Below are 16,613 nucleotides of genomic sequence, written 5' to 3'. Positions count from 1 at the left end.
TGAGATCCCGCGATGAAGTACCATCCTTGGTGAGGCAATTTCATCAGATGGTACTAACACAATTTGGAACAAGAATAAAGGTGTTCAGATCCGACAATGCCAGGGAATATTTTGAAAGACACCTTGCCTCATATCTGTTAGAATATGGTGTTGTCCATCAGAGAAGTTGTACCTACAGTCCATAGCAGAACGGTGTTGCAGAAAGGAAGAACAGACACATTGTTGAGATTGCAAGAAGCATGATGATCACATCTACAGTTCTAGTTCAGTTTTGGGGTGATGCAGTTCTCACAGCAGTATATCTGATTAACAAGGTGCCCTCTCGTATACTTGGATGCAACACCCCATTCAGTCTCTTTTTTCCTCAGGGGGAGATGTTTCATATTCCTCTCAGGGTGTTTTGGTGTGTCTTCTTTGCACATATCCTTGGTTCTCACCGCTCGGAGCTTGATCCCAAGGCAAAGAAGTGTGTCTTCCTTGGATATGTAGAGAATCAGAAAGGGTACTGCTGCTATGATCCAGTCTCTGGGAGCCGGTATGTTACCATGGATGTCACATTTTTTGAATCCACGTACTTCTTCTCAAAGAATCATTCTCAGGGGGAGTGTTTTGGGGAGGTGAGTCAGCAGTCTATTCCTCTCCTAGTTCCAGTCCCTGTGTCTACTCCTGTGCTTGACCACCACCCTGTATCACCTACCTTGCCACCTCCTTTGCGTTCTGCTTTTCAGCATTACTTACGACAAAGACTTTACAAGGAGGTTGATTCCACTACAACAAAACTCACCACTTCCTGTCGATTCCTTCGAGACTCCAGATTCGGCTGACATGGATTCAGGTATTCCTCTTGGTCCCGCTACTGTTTCAGTTCCCATTGATTCTACTAACACTGTTACAGATAACCTTGATCTTCCTATTGCTCTTAGAAATGAGAAGAGAAAGTGTACTGCTCATTGTATTTCACAGTACTTATCCTACAATGGACTTTCTCCTTCCTACTGTGCTTTTCTTTCCTCTCTTGATTTAGTGTCTATACCCAAGGGTGTTAGTGAGGCTCTCTCCAAACCTGAGTGGAAGACAACTATGCAAGAAGAGATGGCTGCTTTGATTAAGAATCAGACATGGGACATTGTGGATCTACAAGAAGGCAAGGAGACAGTTGGATGCAGATGGGTTTACACAGTAAAATATAAGGTAGATGGAAGTATAGAAAGGTACAAGGCAAGACTTGTTGCAAAAGAGTACACACAGACCTAAGGCATTGATTACTTAGAGACCTTTGCACCAGTTGCAAAGACGACCTCTGTTCTGATACTTCTTTCTCTTGTTGCTTCATACTCTTGGCCCTTGTTTCAACTTGATGTGAAGAATGCTTTCCTAAATGGGGATCTGCAAGAAGAAGTGTATATGGATCTTCCTGTTGGGTTTTACAATGATACTGAAAAGGGAAAGGTATGCAGGCTTAAGAAGTCACTTTATGGCTTGAAACAATCTCCCAGAGCATGGTTTGACAGATTCAGAAAGGCCTTGATTGCTTTTGGCTACGCTCAGAATCAATCCGATCACACCTTGTTTGTGAAGCGAAAGGGGATCTTTGGTGTTAGTCCTAATTGTTTATGTGGATGATATTGTTGTCACCGGGAATGATCTGAGTGAGATTGATGGTCTGAAAAGGAACCTACATAAAGAATTTGAAATTAAGGATCGTGGAGAACTTAGATACTTCTTAGGCATTGAAGTTGCAAGATCAAAACATGGAATTTTTATCTCTCAAATGAAGTATGTCTTGGATCTTCTTCAAGAGACAGGGGAACTTGGAACAAAGGCAATCAACACCCCTATTGATCAGAACCATAAAATCAATGCATCAGACGGTGAACCAGTAAAGGACATTGGGAGATATCAGAGACTTGTGGGTCGGCTGCTATACTTGTGTATGACAAGATCAGACATTTCCTGTGCAGTAAGTGTAGTAATGCAATACATTTATGCTCCACAAGTCCAGCATTGGGAGGCATTTGACATGATTCTTGCTTATCTGAAGGAACACCCGGGCATAGGCATATTGTTTACTGATCATGGATAGTTGAAATTAGAGGCTTATACAGATGCAGATTGGGCAGGATGCCTTGATGACAGGAGATCAACTTCAGGAGTGTGCACCCTTGTTGGGGGTAACCTTGTCTCATGGAAGAGTAAGAAACAAATAGTGGTGGCAAGATCAAGTGCTAAAGCCGAATACAGGGCCATGGCACATGGAGTTTCAGAACTTCTTTGGATCCGTTCCCTGTTAGAAGAAATTGGTGTACAAGCAGAAGAACCTATGATGCTATACTGTGATAACCAGGCAGCAATTAACATTGCCCAGAACCCAGTCCAGCATGACCGAACTAAGCACATTGAAGCGGACAAACATTTTACTAGAGAAAAGGTAACTTCTGGAGAAGTTTGTCTTCCATATATTGTTTCTGGTCTGCAGTTCGCTGATGTTCTCACAAAAGGTGTTGCAAAGAACAAGTTGGAGCATGATCTACGCAAGTTGGGAATGTGTGACATTTACTCCCAACTTGAGGGGGAGTGTTGAGTTGGTCCGAGTTGTTTTTTATTTAGTTAGGAAGTTGTTGGGCTTTAGGCCCATTAGTTTATGTTTCTTTTTTTAAGTTGTGACTGTTCAGCTATATTAGTAGCCGCCCTACTAAGGGCATCATTGTAATATCTCATCCTTTAAGTTAAGTATAAATATAATGAGAGGTAGGCGGTTAGGGTTAATTTTACAATCCTGGTTGACTTCCTACTCTTTTCTTCTTTACTGCTGAAATCTTCATCTTCCCCCTCTTTCCTTTCACAAGAAACTTGACTAAATTTGCAAGTAGTGATTTCTACTGATTGGATACCAAGAGAGAACTCAATGTGGCCTTTTTTGGTACATTGGTTCAATAATTCATAACAAGAAAGAGATTGAGGACAATGTTGTGCATAGCATTAGAGCAAGATGGGCAAAATGGAGAGGTGCATCTGGAGTTTTATGCAACAAGCAATGTGGATGTATTAAAAGGAAATTTTATAAAACAATTGTAAGGTCAACCATGTTGTATGGGGCAGAGTGTTGGGTAGTTAATAAACATGTCCAGAAAATGAGTACGGAAAAAAATGCATATGCTAAAATGGATTAGTGGAAAAACTAGAAAGGATAGGATTAGAAATGAAGCCATTTGTAGGAACTTAGGAGTAGCCTCAATAGGTGATAAACCGAGGGAAAGTAGACTGAGATGGTTTATCAACAACACCCATAAGATGAACTGATTTGTTACAAGTTGAAGGGGCTAGAAGGGCAAGGGACTAAGAAGAAACTTGAGATACAATGAGCTTGAATCGGCAACCTCGCTCTTGCAAGTCCTTGACTCTGTTTTCCTGGATCATTCTAAGCCTGATGGTTGTATTTGGACTCCACACACTAGGGGTTTGTTTTCCTGCACCTCCTTCTAGTGTTTGTGTTCAGTTTAGCCCCGATCCACTCCCCATGCCCATTTAAAGAATTCTGGTCTAAAGGTCTTTCTCCCAAGGTTGGGACTTTCTGTTGGGAAGTTTTTCATTGAAAAAAATAAACACGTTAGACACCTTGCAAAAAATAAGACCTACCTTGTGCCTTTTCCCTAACTGGTGTACCCTATGTAAAGCATGCGTGAAAGCAGTTAACACCTCCTAATTTCTTGCCCTTTTGTTGTAGGCCTGTGGGAAAAGGTCTTTGATCTTTTTGGTCATAGGTGGATTGTGTCTCTGAAGATTGGAAATCTCTTTGATTCCGTGACCTCTAGCTGGCCAAAGAAGAGAGGTAAAGTCATGTGGAGAACTGGAGATGCCTTAGGGCTGCTTTGATATGAACAGTGTGGGACAGTGGGAGGAGAGAAATGGTAGTCTTCAGTGACAGAGAAAGGAGTGTGGGGGCTGTGTGGCAGTGTATTCTTAATAGAGCTAGACATTGGGTTAAAGTCTCAAATCTGTTCACAGATTTCTCTGTTGATGACTTGTGGAGAAACTGGGGAGCTGTACCTAGAAGTTTTACTGCAAGGAACAGACCAGTGGTAGCTTGGGAACCTCCTGATGAAGGCTTTATCAAGTTGAAATTTGATGGCAGCAGCCTAGGGAACCCAGGTCCAGATGGTATAGGAGGGGCTTTCAGGAATAACGAAGGACATATTTTTGCTGTCTTCTCAGGCCCGATTGGAATAGGGGACTCAGGTTTTGCAGAGTTTGAAGCAGTCTTGCAAGGAGTACAGATTACTAGACAACTAAAATTTGACAGACTGCTCATTGAAGGTGACTCTAAATTGATAATAGGGTGGCTGAAGGAACCAGAACCAGTGAGTTGGAAGTATAAGGAGTCTATGAAAAAGTTCAAATGGCTGGTTAGAGACATGACAGTTCTTGTTCAATGGGAAAGACGGTCTGCAAATGGGATGGCAGATTACTTTGCAAAGGTGGGGGTTTTAAAGTCTGAACTTTTTTTGGCTCAGTTGTAATTTGGGTTGTTGTAGGTTGGGATCGCACCTTGTGTCCCTATTGGGATGATTTGTCTTGTAATTCTCAATGCAATCCCTTTTTTATTAATAAAATTCTATCATTCATAAAAAAGAGAGGTAAAAAAATTTAAGGACTAATAATTTAACAATGAATATGGCATTAAACAGAACAGGCTGACAAAATAGGATTCATGTAGCCTATCCCATATAGCTGGAATAAGGCTTGGATGATGACGATATTCTAACATTTTTTTCCTGGACCAATAGGCCATGGGAACTCAACAAGATCAGAAATATTAGCAATACTACAAGGGTTGGAGTGGAAAAAATTCTCGACCATACAAATTTGTTAATTGAGGGGGATTCCAAAGTGGTGATGGGCTGGCTGGATTCAAAAGGAAGAAAGGACTACTTGGTAGTACAAAAACATTATAAGGGAGATAAAGGAGCTTAAAAGCAACAAAATGCTTTGTGTTTCTTGGGTCTATAATCAGCAAATAGGCTGGTAGATGCTTTGATGAAACAAGGGTTGGGAAGAGAGTTTATTTTTGAGTGAGGGGAGTAACTCTTGATTTATAAAGTTAGTGAAAGGCCATCACAATCTCAGGGATGCTTATCATATGTAAATAATTCTTTCTAGATTTCACTAATTTTTTATTTGTTATTCATCGAAAAAAGGATGCTCATCTATATAAATTATGTAAAGACTTTTGGGGTGATAAATGAATAAATTTGAATTGCTCTTGCAATTTTGTGGCTTGGTGCTGACTCCAAGTTCAAGCTTATGAAGGTTATTATTCCATAAGAAATCAAGGTAGGAAGGAAAGCGAGGAAGAGAGAAGATGAAAGGTTTGAGGCCAAAAAGCAAGGTTGGTGGTGCCTATAATCTTATTTATATTAGGGCGGAATACCTTACCTTTTTTCAAAAAAAGGGTTGAATGCAATTAAAAGTAAAAGACAAGAGTGCCCTTGTGGCACATATAATGATAATTACAACATTACAACACTCATTCTCAAGTTGGGTTATTGTGCCCAACTTGTCACAAAAACCATTGTGCTGCAAGTGATGAAGGCCCTTTGTAAAAGCTTTTGCAAGTGATGGAGTACACACCTCTCCTCTTTCTAGTTTCTCCCCAATAAAATGTTTATCAACTTAATGTGTTTTGTTCTATCATGGAGGACTGGATTAACTGCAATGTTAATGGTAGCCTTGTTATCACAATAAAGTGACATGGGACTATCTACTGTAAACCCCAGTTCACTCAATAGGCATGGCTCTGTATTTTACATTTTTACTAGACTTAGCCACAATACTTGGTTTTCTTCCATAAAAGGTGAAATATCCACTAGTTGATTTTCTGTTACTTACTGATCCAACCTAGTTAATATCAATATAAACCTCAACCTTTTAGTGTCCATGCTTCTTGAACAACAGACCTGTCTCTAGGAATATCTTTAGGTATCTAAGACCTCAGACACCTACAACATAAGCAATGTTAGGCCGGGTCATTGATAGGTATAGAAATCTTCCCACAAGTCTCTGGAACTTTTTTTATCAATAACTGAACATTTTATTAATGTCAATTAGGAGTATATGTTACAAGCATTAGTGGCAGAGATAAAAAGATATTATCTCCCATACAGCTATCCTTACAATTGTGCCCAAAAGATTTGTTCCCTCTCCACCCCTTGCTTGTTCATCAGCCATACTATTAGCAGTCATTTGAACCCATTGAAATTTCATTTCCATCTTTCTAGATAACCATGAGAACTTTTTTGGCTCGTTTCTGTACTGCCATAAAGCTGCCTCCCCACTTTGCAACCACTCCATCACCAGTTTAGAGTCTCCCTTGATAATTAGTTTATTTATATTCATCATTCTTGCTCTTTGTACCCCTTCCATACCAACCATGACCTCTGCTCCTACTCCAATAGGTGCTGAAAATAATGCTACTATAACCCCTCTCTCATCTCTAAAATGCTTCTGATCCCTGAGGATCTCTGGAATTGTTTGACATATCATATAGGTTCTCCTCTGCAATCACCTAGTTTGTGATTATGGGGGCATCAACAGGTGAGACATGATACTTGAGAGAAGGGTGCCAAAAAGCAAGTATGGTGGCGCCTAGGCTAGAACCTTATTTATATTAAGGAAGCATACAATTAAAAGTAAAAAAGACAAAAATGCCCTTGTGAGTGACACAATGATAATTTCAGCATTACAACAAAAGTGTTGACTCCGACAGGAACCTTTAGTGCTGCCTATCTATAGTTTACTACAAGTAGTTTAGTTTGTTGAATGTTGAATCTCTATCTTAATATTCCAGGTTTGCTTTTTTATTGTTCTAATGTTCTTGCGTTTTTTGTATTATCTCCTCAACTTCTTCATGCCTCTTACTTTCCCACCAATTTTTTTTTCTTTCTTTCCCTCTGCATTTCCTTCTACTTTATGCAATCCTCTCTACATCCTCACCAGCTTTTTTTTTGGTATGCTCTATTAAGGTCACTTTCATCTAATTTTCACTTTTGCTTCATTTGTCTAGTGATTATTCAATTTCTTTAAGTTGTTTCCAGCCTAATTTGTTTGGCAAGTTAAGTTTCAATTAGCAACCTGAGGGCTTTGTGGGCCTGTTTCCAGCTTGCTTAGGGCCCATGCCAGCCACCTAATTAGCTTATGTTTGGGTGGGTCCTGCATTAACACAACAGGGTGTCCATAAGATTAAGCATCAGTCACATGTCTATTGAAGGGAGTCCATGTGTCATGATATTAGATAGTATTTTTGAATAATGGGGTAAGATTTGAAGGTGGTTAGTGGGTAAGTAAAATGGGGTGAGTAAAAGTGGGACACGTTATTAGTAACGTATAGGGATTAATTTGATTTTCTATAATTGTATGTGAAACATGTATAGTGCTTGTGTTTAATGCCTTATTTGTAGGGGGGTTAGTTAACTAGAGAGTCATGGTAATTTGAGAGTTAATTGGAGTCTATATATATTCTTGTAAGTATCATATGAGGATATCAATTGAAGAATTTTCTTTAGAACCGTTTGGTTTTTATCGGTGGTCTCTTGTCCCCCTCGAAGTAGGCGAAACTCACGTTACGTCCCTAACCGGGATCGTGGCAGCATCCAATGTTCAATAATTTATTAAGTGATTGATCCACATTTTCACTTGCTTATACTTGGAATAACAGTGTTAACAGATCTAGGTTTAGTGTGAGATCAGCTAAGAAAATAGAAAGAAAAAGAGAAGAGGAAACAAAGGAAGAGAAGGAGAAGAAGAGAAAAAGAAGAAAAGGAGAGCAGAATTAATGGTTCTGCTGCTCCCACTAATTGTTATTTATATGAGTCATTAAAATAAGTTACGATGACTATAAGTACCCCTGCCGCCTGTAAGTAAGGGAAAACCAAATAATTAACAGTAAAACAACAACAAATAATATGGGGCCACACATAAAAAAGACTAAGATTTATCTACTGTGTCTCTGCACTTATATCCTGTTCATATTTTTTTGGAGAACTTTTATCCAGAGAGGCTATAAACTTCTTAGCATCAATAGAGGGATGTAGTTCGGATATATAACCAGCACTGGAGGCTCTTTTAGATTGTTGTTTGATCTGTATAGATGGATTTTATTCCATAATTGGAGAACAAAGATTTATACATTGTATACGTGACTCTCCTGGTGCCATTAGATTGATCATTGGAGATAGCAGGATTTAAGATCAGTGAATAGGTCCATTGCAACCTGGGTTACCGGGGTTCAAATCTTGGAAACAGCCTCTTTGTGTATCCACAGGGGTAACACCACAGACATCTGTCCCTCTCTAGTCCCCGTATTGGTGGGAGCCTTATGCACTGAGCTGTCGTTTTCAAATAGGTGACCATAATTATGTGAAGTACTGTTCCCACCCACTATACAATAAAACCTAAAGGTCAAAAATAGGATAAACAAACAAACAAACTAAATTAGTGCGATTTAATATATCAATTTGTGATCCTGTAAAGGCATAAACACTATTGCAATGAGGAATTATATGGAGCCATGGAGGTATTGAGGGGCATGGTTTGCTATCCTCAATACAAGGTATCTACCCTCTCCTCTTTTTGTTTCAAGTTATATGGTTCAATCAAAACCAAGTATGATTGAAAGGGAAGTTATTTTATACAAAAATGCCAGGACTTAATATATACTATTTTGGATGCCTGCATACGTCTTTGCACCCATTAACTTATAGTAGCATGTCAAATACAAACATCAAGGATTTGAAATTATGGTGTTTTCTAGTTAAGGGGCAACCTTAACATGTTTTTAGTGTTCTCTGATATTGTTTATCAATTACACACTCTTGTATTGGCTCAGGAACACAGCGGCTTCCACGCCTTGTGGGCCTTTCCAAGGCACTTGAAATGATGCTGGTATATTCTCATCCTTTGTTGTACAAGTTAGCCTTTAGTTCTTCTCCAGTCATTAAATTTATTTTGTAACATGCTCTCTCTCTCTCTCTCTCTCTCACACACACACACACACACAACAGATGTCAAAACCAGTAAAAGGGGAGGAAGCCTATTCCTTGGGTCTAGTGGATGCCATAGCTCCACCTGATGAATTGATAGATACCGCTCGCCAGTGGGCCCTAGATATTTTTGAGTGTAGAAGACCATGGGTTTTAAGTCTTTACAGGACTAACAAGCTAGAGCCTCTTGGGGTGGCCAAGGAAATACTCAAGTTTGCAAGAGCCCAAGTCCGAAAACAAGCTCCTAATCTCAAGCACCCATTAGTTTGCATTGATGTTATAGAAGAGGGTATAGTTTCTGGATCCCGTGCTGGTCTTTTGAAGGTATAGATCCTCTCCATTGTTCTCTATTCCACACTATGGTAAGTATGCGGCTGTATGATAAATCGATATCACATCTGGCTTATACAGGAGGCAGAGGCTTCTCAGGGACTTATTCGATCCGACACTGCCAAGAGTTTGGTCCATGTATTCTTTGCTCAGCGTGGAACAACAAAGGTTTTTCTCCTATAACAAAATCCTGCTGTAGCCTATAGTTAGTAAGAAATTGTCTTTCTACTCCTAGCTTGGTAAAACTGATTATCTTTGAATGTATCCTTAATGAACCGCTGCCTTGAAACTTTATCTTTTCCTCGGTAACATTCATAAGCTTGTTCATTGACTTGGTTTGGTTAGGCTTTGAGTAAATAACTGCAAATCCCATTTTGCATGCATGAATTTCATTCCTTCTATCAATCTGGATTCTGGATAAATTGAACTTGGAAACCGGAACACTGGCATCCAAGTTGACACAGTATTTCTGGAAAGCGACCAGTTTCTATTTGGGAGTTGATAAAGTGTATATGTTTGTAAATAGATTAATGATCTTTATCAGTCATTTACATTTTACCACTTAAAATATGGTTTATGCTTCTTCAGGGTTTAATTGCATTTTAATCCTAGTTTACCAATCCCAACTCTCCTTTCAACATGCAATCTGGAAAGACTATAAGAATGGTAAAACTCCTTTATTCAAACTCTCAACAGGTTCCTGGAATCACTGATCTGGGTTTGGTACCAAGGAGAATAAAGAAAGTTGCAATTCTTGGAGGAGGATTAATGGGTTCAGGAATTGCAACTGCATTGATTCTTAGCAATTATCCTGTGATCCTGAAAGAAGTAAATGAGAAATTTCTACAGGCTGGGATTGATAGAATAAAAGGTGAGACATTTTTTAAAGAGGATAGGAAAATTTTCTGCACATTAGGGCCAAATGTTATGTTAGATTATTTGGTGTCAATTCATGTTCTTTACTTGTGCAGTCAGTGTACTATTATTATTTAATTTAAAGACCTTGTCTCTCTGTGTGCATGGTCTTCTCTTTTCTAATTCATTTGAACTTAACATATGAACATGAGTTATTCAGCCAATTTGCGAAGTCGTGTAAAGAAAGGGAAAATGACCGAAGAGAAGCTGGAAAAAACCCTTTCTCTTATCAAGGGTGTTCTTGACTACGAAAGCTTTAAGGATGTGGACATAGTTATAGAGGTAAGGTCAATTCATGATTAAGTTTTTGGTTTTGGCAACCATTTTATTTACTCATTTATACTTGGAACAGGCTGTTATTGAGAATGTCTCTTTAAAGCAGCAAATTTTTGCTGACCTGGAAACATATTGTCCACCCCATTGCATACTTGCCAGTAACACATCCACAATTGACTTGAACTTGATTGGTGAGAGGAGCAAGTATCAGGATCGGATTGTTGGAGCACATTTCTTCAGGTAATTCTGTTACTGTATTTCATGGTTTCTTTATCCTTAGTTTGATCCAACCATGGGCATGTGGCCAATCATGCTTCTGTGCAGTCCGGCTCATGTCATGCCACTATTGGAAATAGTTCGTACCCAGAAGACGTCTCCTCAAGTAATTGTTGACTTGCTAGATGTTGGGAAGAAGATCAAGAAAACCCCAGTTGTGGTTGGGAATTGCACCGGCTTTGCTGTCAACAGGATGTTCTTCCCTTACTCACAAGCAGCTATCTTACTTGTTGAACATGGTTCAGATGTCTATCAGATTGATCGAGCCATAACTAAATTTGGAATGCCAATGGGACCTTTCAGGTATTTAATGGATCAAGGTTTTACTGTTTCCTGAAATGTGCTCCCCCCCCCCCCCCCAACACACACACACACACACACACACACACCCACACACACACACACACACACACACAAAGTTGTCTAATTGCCTTGTTGGGTTTTCTTACCGTTTTTCTTTATCCATACAGATTGGTTGATCTGGTTGGTTTTGGAGTTGCAATTGCAACTGGTATGCAGTTTATTGGGAGCTTTCCTGAGAGATCGTATAAGTCAATGCTAATCCCTATAATGCAAGAGGATAAGAGAGCAGGTAGAGATGGGGTTGTGTGAAAAATTTAGGGACTTAAACTTATTTTAGGATAAATTGCCCCTCTGAAAGATTTTTTTTTTTAATTTTTATATCTTATGGTACTTGTTTCAGGTGAAGCCACTCGGAAGGGTTTCTATGTCTATGACAACAAGCGCAGGGCTAGCCCAGACCCTGAAATAGGAAAATATGTAGAGAAGGCAAGGCACATCTCTGGTGTGAAAGTTGACTCTAAGGTTTCTCTCTTTCTGCCCTTCCACTCTCCTTCACAATATAGGCACAGAGATACATGTGCATGAATGAATGTGAACGCCATATGTGAGCATACACCACAAATTGTGCAAAATAAGTGGCTAGCAAAAGTTATCTTTTAATTCAAATATATTTTATTGAACTGTGAGAGATCTCTCACTTAGTGGATTACCTACGAATTGATCAAAATACTTTAATAATGAGTTACATCTAGAAGTGAATCCCAAAGTTAGACTGGTCTGATTCTTCTGCCACATGATATATCTTTAGGTGTTTAACCTTTTAGGTATTCATAATTTGCAATATTCCATGAAAAACCAGCCTTAATTCTTCATTGATGAATCGGTGTGTCAGGCATATGGGGTTAACATAGGATGAGTTTGAGATCCCCGAAGTGTGGACTTCTCAGAAACTCCTGTGAGTGGAACACAGCCTATCACCCTTCTATGATTCATCTTTCCTTTTAACTTGGGTACATTTTTAGTAAGTCAAGTAGCCCACTAAGAGATTAGGGGGCTTGACCCACTTTGTGCCTTCTCATCTTGGTGTTATTTCTAGTTAATCCCTTACAAATTACAGGTTTTCGAGCATTATACTTTCAAACCTGATGATCTTGTCTAAGTTACACAGGATCTTGCGGGTTTCACCAATTAGCATACAGGAAGTGTTATTTAATGATGCATACTGCATTCAAGATACCATCCTTAAGGGAAACAGTGGTTCTAACACACTTGCACAGTTGTTTAGTTTTTATTGGTAACTTTTTCCACATGCATTTCCTAATACGGTGATGTGTGAGAAGTATAAAAGTGTAGATTTTGTTTAGAGATGATGCTGAATCATCATCACCATCATCTAAGCCTTCCCAACTTTATGGGGTCAGCTACATGAATCTCCACTATTCCTTATATTATGAATTACAAACCATTTAATGACTGTTAAAAAGAATTAAATTTAAAATTATACCTCTTTAAATATTTTGATGCATGGATAAAATCATAAATGTATACATTATAAATATAATGTACATATTTATGTATGTACAAATAAATACCCATACCCATACACATGAACAAGGCATCTCAAGTTGTGAGGAATGTTCCTTGTACTTGTAGGTATGAACCTTAAAGCTGGGCCTCAAGGTTGTTTGTTTTGAACCTTGTATTGAAACAAACCTCAAGGCTTAGTCCTTGTATGCTTTTTTAAACACTGGGGTCAGCATATAATAATAACTGAAAGGAGTTTGTATCCTCAAGAATGTCTAGATTCAAAGAAGAAAGCAAAGGCTGCTCATAAAATCTGTCTTTTACTCTTCTTATAATTCAAAACACAATTTTAATTCGGACTTTGTGAGAGCCCTTATTGGATTTCCATTATAAAACACCATCAATAAACTCTTCAAAGCAACCAAGAAACTTCTTAAGACAGTAAGGTGTGTGCTCTATGCGAAGCAAACAAATATACTACTAACATGCTCAAGAGCTTAAGAGGAAAATAATAAACTTTGAAGGGCAACCATCCAAGGTTCACATATAAGGATGGCTTACAGAAGATTTTAGAACTGTGATCAAATCCAGTTAAAGCAAATATGAAATATCTAACTATTTCCAAATTTCCAGAAAAGGGGATTGGCAATGTAGGGGGCTGATGTGGATCTAATAAAGCTTTACAAAAATTTCATTTGCATATAGCCACTGCTGTGAGGCCTGCAACAGAATTGATCCTCTGTGATATGAGGCTACAATAGTATTCAATATTGTGGAGCAGAAAGCTTCTTATAACAATTATAGTGGTTGATATTTCTGCATTATTTACAGACTAAATGCTTTATTTCTCCTGGTTTTATTTAATTATTTATTTTTTCCTTTTTTGCTGGTTGGACTTCCTGGACATAGTTTATGAAGTTACTGGATAAGGACATTGTAGAGATGATTTTCTTCCCTGTTGTGAATGAGGCCTGTCGTGTCCTTGCTGAAGGAATTGCAGTCAAGGCATCAGACCTTGACATTGCTTCTGTTATGGGTATGGGATTCCCACCATACAGGTCTGTACTACGTTGCATGAAAGTTCAGTCTGAGTTGCTCCTTTCTCATCCTTAATGAACACTAGCCTAATCAAATGGTATGCACATTTTAATCAGGGGAGGGATAATTTTCTGGGCTGGTTCTCTTGGATCCAAATACATTTGCTCAAGATTGGAGGAATGGTCAAAGATGTATGGAGAATTCTTCAAGCCTTGTTCCTATTTGGCAGAGAGGGCTGCTAAAGGAGCTCCATTGGTAAGAAACCTCAACCTTTTTCTCATGGTTCTTGTTAGCTTGTAGATCTATCAAGGGATCCCTTGGCATGGCAACTTTTCTGGGCTACCATGTATTCGTCTTTATGTGTCTGAGTCTTGAAGTAGTTGCATTTTGTTTGGCTATTTGATATGGTCTACAATGTGGAGCCACCCCATTACATAGGATGATGATATCTTGCCTTTTCATGCTTGGATGGTTTAAAGTACATCTACCTGGATTATGTGGTACCTAGAATATTTCCTGATGATCACCAATATGAAATTCCATGCCCCATGCTTTCATTTAATGAGCCAATAGAAATATTTATACAACTCAGAGAAAGAAAGTTAATTGATTAAATGGCAGGAATGAACCAATTGGTCATTTTTTCCTGTGCTGAATGTAAGATGCACTTTGCTAATTGGAGGGTCTGTATCATTATACTCTTCTGCCAAGCTGCTGTTTGAAGGAGTGAGGGTTTCTACCGGGGGGGGGGCGAGAATGCCTAGAAGCTGTGCTGGTGCCACCTGTCATACAATTCGACAAAAAAAAATCCATCTTTTCCACTTACGTTCAACCTATTAGAGTCACATAATGGGTGACCATGGCCTTTTGCCTGATTGCTGTAGGGTAATGCTAGTGAAATGATCTCACTTGTTTGAGGATATGGATCGTGGTTTTTCTTTGCTTTATTATCATCTGATACACTATGTTTACAACCAATGCAGAGCGCTCCGGAAAATCAGGCCTTGTCTAGGCTATAATAATAACCAAGGCATGGTGTATCACCTGATACAGTGTTAACAAGCTTGCTGGCCTAAGAAAGGGGAGCTGGACAAAGTGCTAAATGGCTAATGAGGTGGAGTATCAAGATTGGTAGGAATATAAGCATGGTATTATCTTCTCCAGTCAAGGGCTGCATTTCAAAGGCTATTATGTATATTGATTATCTGCCCCTGTTTGTTTTTCCAATAATGCTGTTTATTACTTTGATATGGAGGATCAATATGTAGAGAAAGGATAACAGTAGAATTACAGTTGATATTAGTCCTAAATTACAACTTGTAATGGCTGTGATGGTGCATGCAGTTCCAGACTGCTTTTCAAAATGCCGTTTCTTTCTTTTTATTTTTTTTGTTGTTTTAGCCTAACAACGAAATAGGGTACGGACGACTCCTATACATTGAGAAAACAGAATCTAATGCCTTCTCCCGATTCAGTAAATAGAATCTCAACCAGTAACCTTGTGCGTTCTTTAATTTTCCATAAAATGCATTTGATTTTATAGAAACATAATTGTATATTATCAAAGAAATATTTAAATACCCACCTATGGTTATAAAGGGGACAACAATTAATAACAGCTTTTGTTCATCATATTTATACTTAACAATGAACCTTGAATGCTAAACTGTGGAACAATCGTCTACAGTTCTGGTTATATTAGGCCAGACATGATACGCCATGTCAGCTCCGTAGACACGGATCTGCATTCAGGTTGAAGGCTATAAATGGGCTGAAGGCTTTGCTCCCTAGGTTCTGGGTGAAGTTAGAACTTAGAAATGCTTTGGTACCTTGGTAGCTGATACTTGATAGTCCAAGTCTCCCGTTTGTACTCCTAATGTTTACACCTTACATTTAGGGTCCCCTTGATTCGCGAGAATAGGGATCTGGAATTAGACTAAGAATGGGTCATTTTGATTTGATTCCAACTGAAATTCAATTCACATTTTTGGTGGAACGACATTCCCCAATTTGAAGGCATGGCCATTCCGATTTTGATTTCAAGGGGTTTTGATTTTGATTCTGCCTTCGAACCAAACGGATTCTTAGGGCCTGTTCGTTTTTTTTTAACTTTTATCTCTTAAGTGGAATCTTTTAATTTTAAGAAAAATGGTGGTTTGTTTCATATTATCTCTTATCTCTTAAAGTGTAATCATACAATTTTTTGTTTTTCAATGATATCCTCAAAAATACAAACAAAAACTCTCATATATGGGATCAAAATAGATATTTGATAATTTTCAGAATTCAGAATTAAGAACAACATTCTTTGCATTTAGAGTTCAGAGGAAAGAAAAGTTTACCAATACCAATATACCTCTTAATGTAATTATTGCACTTTGAAATGTCAGACTTAAGAGCAAATGAATAGGCCCTTAGTTAGACTACCTGTTTATCTCTACACTATCATCGCTTGAAGGGGGTAAGGTCTTAAAAACAGTCGACTGGACTTGAGTCAAAAGAAGCCAAGTACTTGAGCATGTTGCATATATGTATAGTTCATAGCTTCATATTTGGGATTTGGATATTGAAAACTATTATTAAATTAATTAAAAATGATCACAATATTATATAATCAATTAAAAATAACATTATTATTGTATTATCATGGAGAAAATGGTATTAGACTAGATTTTGTGTCTAAACATACAACATTTCTATACATAGATTGGAATGTATAAGTTAGATTTGGGGTGAATGAGTGGATCTATATTCAATCCAATTATAAATGTATAATCATTGCAACATGTTTTTCAAAACTGAACCAGATAGTTGGACTGGAAACTCAAGAATCGGTCACCTGACTGGTTCTGTTTCACCCCAAAACCGCTTTTTGGCCAAAAAACCATTGATTTGGTCAGCAAACTATTGACTCGA

The 16,613-nt window shown here is 38.4% G+C and overlaps 1 protein-coding gene across 1 annotated transcript in view; it reads left to right on the top strand.

Moving 5' to 3' along the window:
* The window catches only part of MFP2 (multifunctional protein 2), a 28,112-nt gene extending 13,051 nt beyond the window's left edge, over window positions 1-15,061 (top strand). The window contains exons 7-18 of the mRNA XM_088976926.1: window positions 8,882-8,937; window positions 9,057-9,359; window positions 9,447-9,533; window positions 10,062-10,236; window positions 10,441-10,562; window positions 10,633-10,796; window positions 10,881-11,135; window positions 11,303-11,424; window positions 11,536-11,657; window positions 13,569-13,717; window positions 13,814-13,952; window positions 14,681-15,061. Coding sequence (XP_088833052.1) covers window positions 8,882-8,937; window positions 9,057-9,359; window positions 9,447-9,533; window positions 10,062-10,236; window positions 10,441-10,562; window positions 10,633-10,796; window positions 10,881-11,135; window positions 11,303-11,424; window positions 11,536-11,657; window positions 13,569-13,717; window positions 13,814-13,952; window positions 14,681-14,716 — 1,730 coding nt within the window. The 3' untranslated portion in view covers window positions 14,717-15,061. The remainder of the gene's footprint in view (window positions 1-8,881; window positions 8,938-9,056; window positions 9,360-9,446; window positions 9,534-10,061; window positions 10,237-10,440; window positions 10,563-10,632; window positions 10,797-10,880; window positions 11,136-11,302; window positions 11,425-11,535; window positions 11,658-13,568; window positions 13,718-13,813; window positions 13,953-14,680) is intronic.
* The last annotated feature ends 1,552 nt before the right edge of the window (window positions 15,062-16,613 follow it).

The sequence above is a fragment of the Nelumbo lutea genome, chromosome 3 (assembly GCF_056320005.1).
Source record: "Nelumbo lutea isolate HS-2025 chromosome 3, American lotus-T2T, whole genome shotgun sequence".
NCBI classification, from domain to species: domain Eukaryota; kingdom Viridiplantae; phylum Streptophyta; class Magnoliopsida; order Proteales; family Nelumbonaceae; genus Nelumbo; species Nelumbo lutea.
This window is presented reverse-complemented; position numbering and strand designations above follow the sequence as displayed.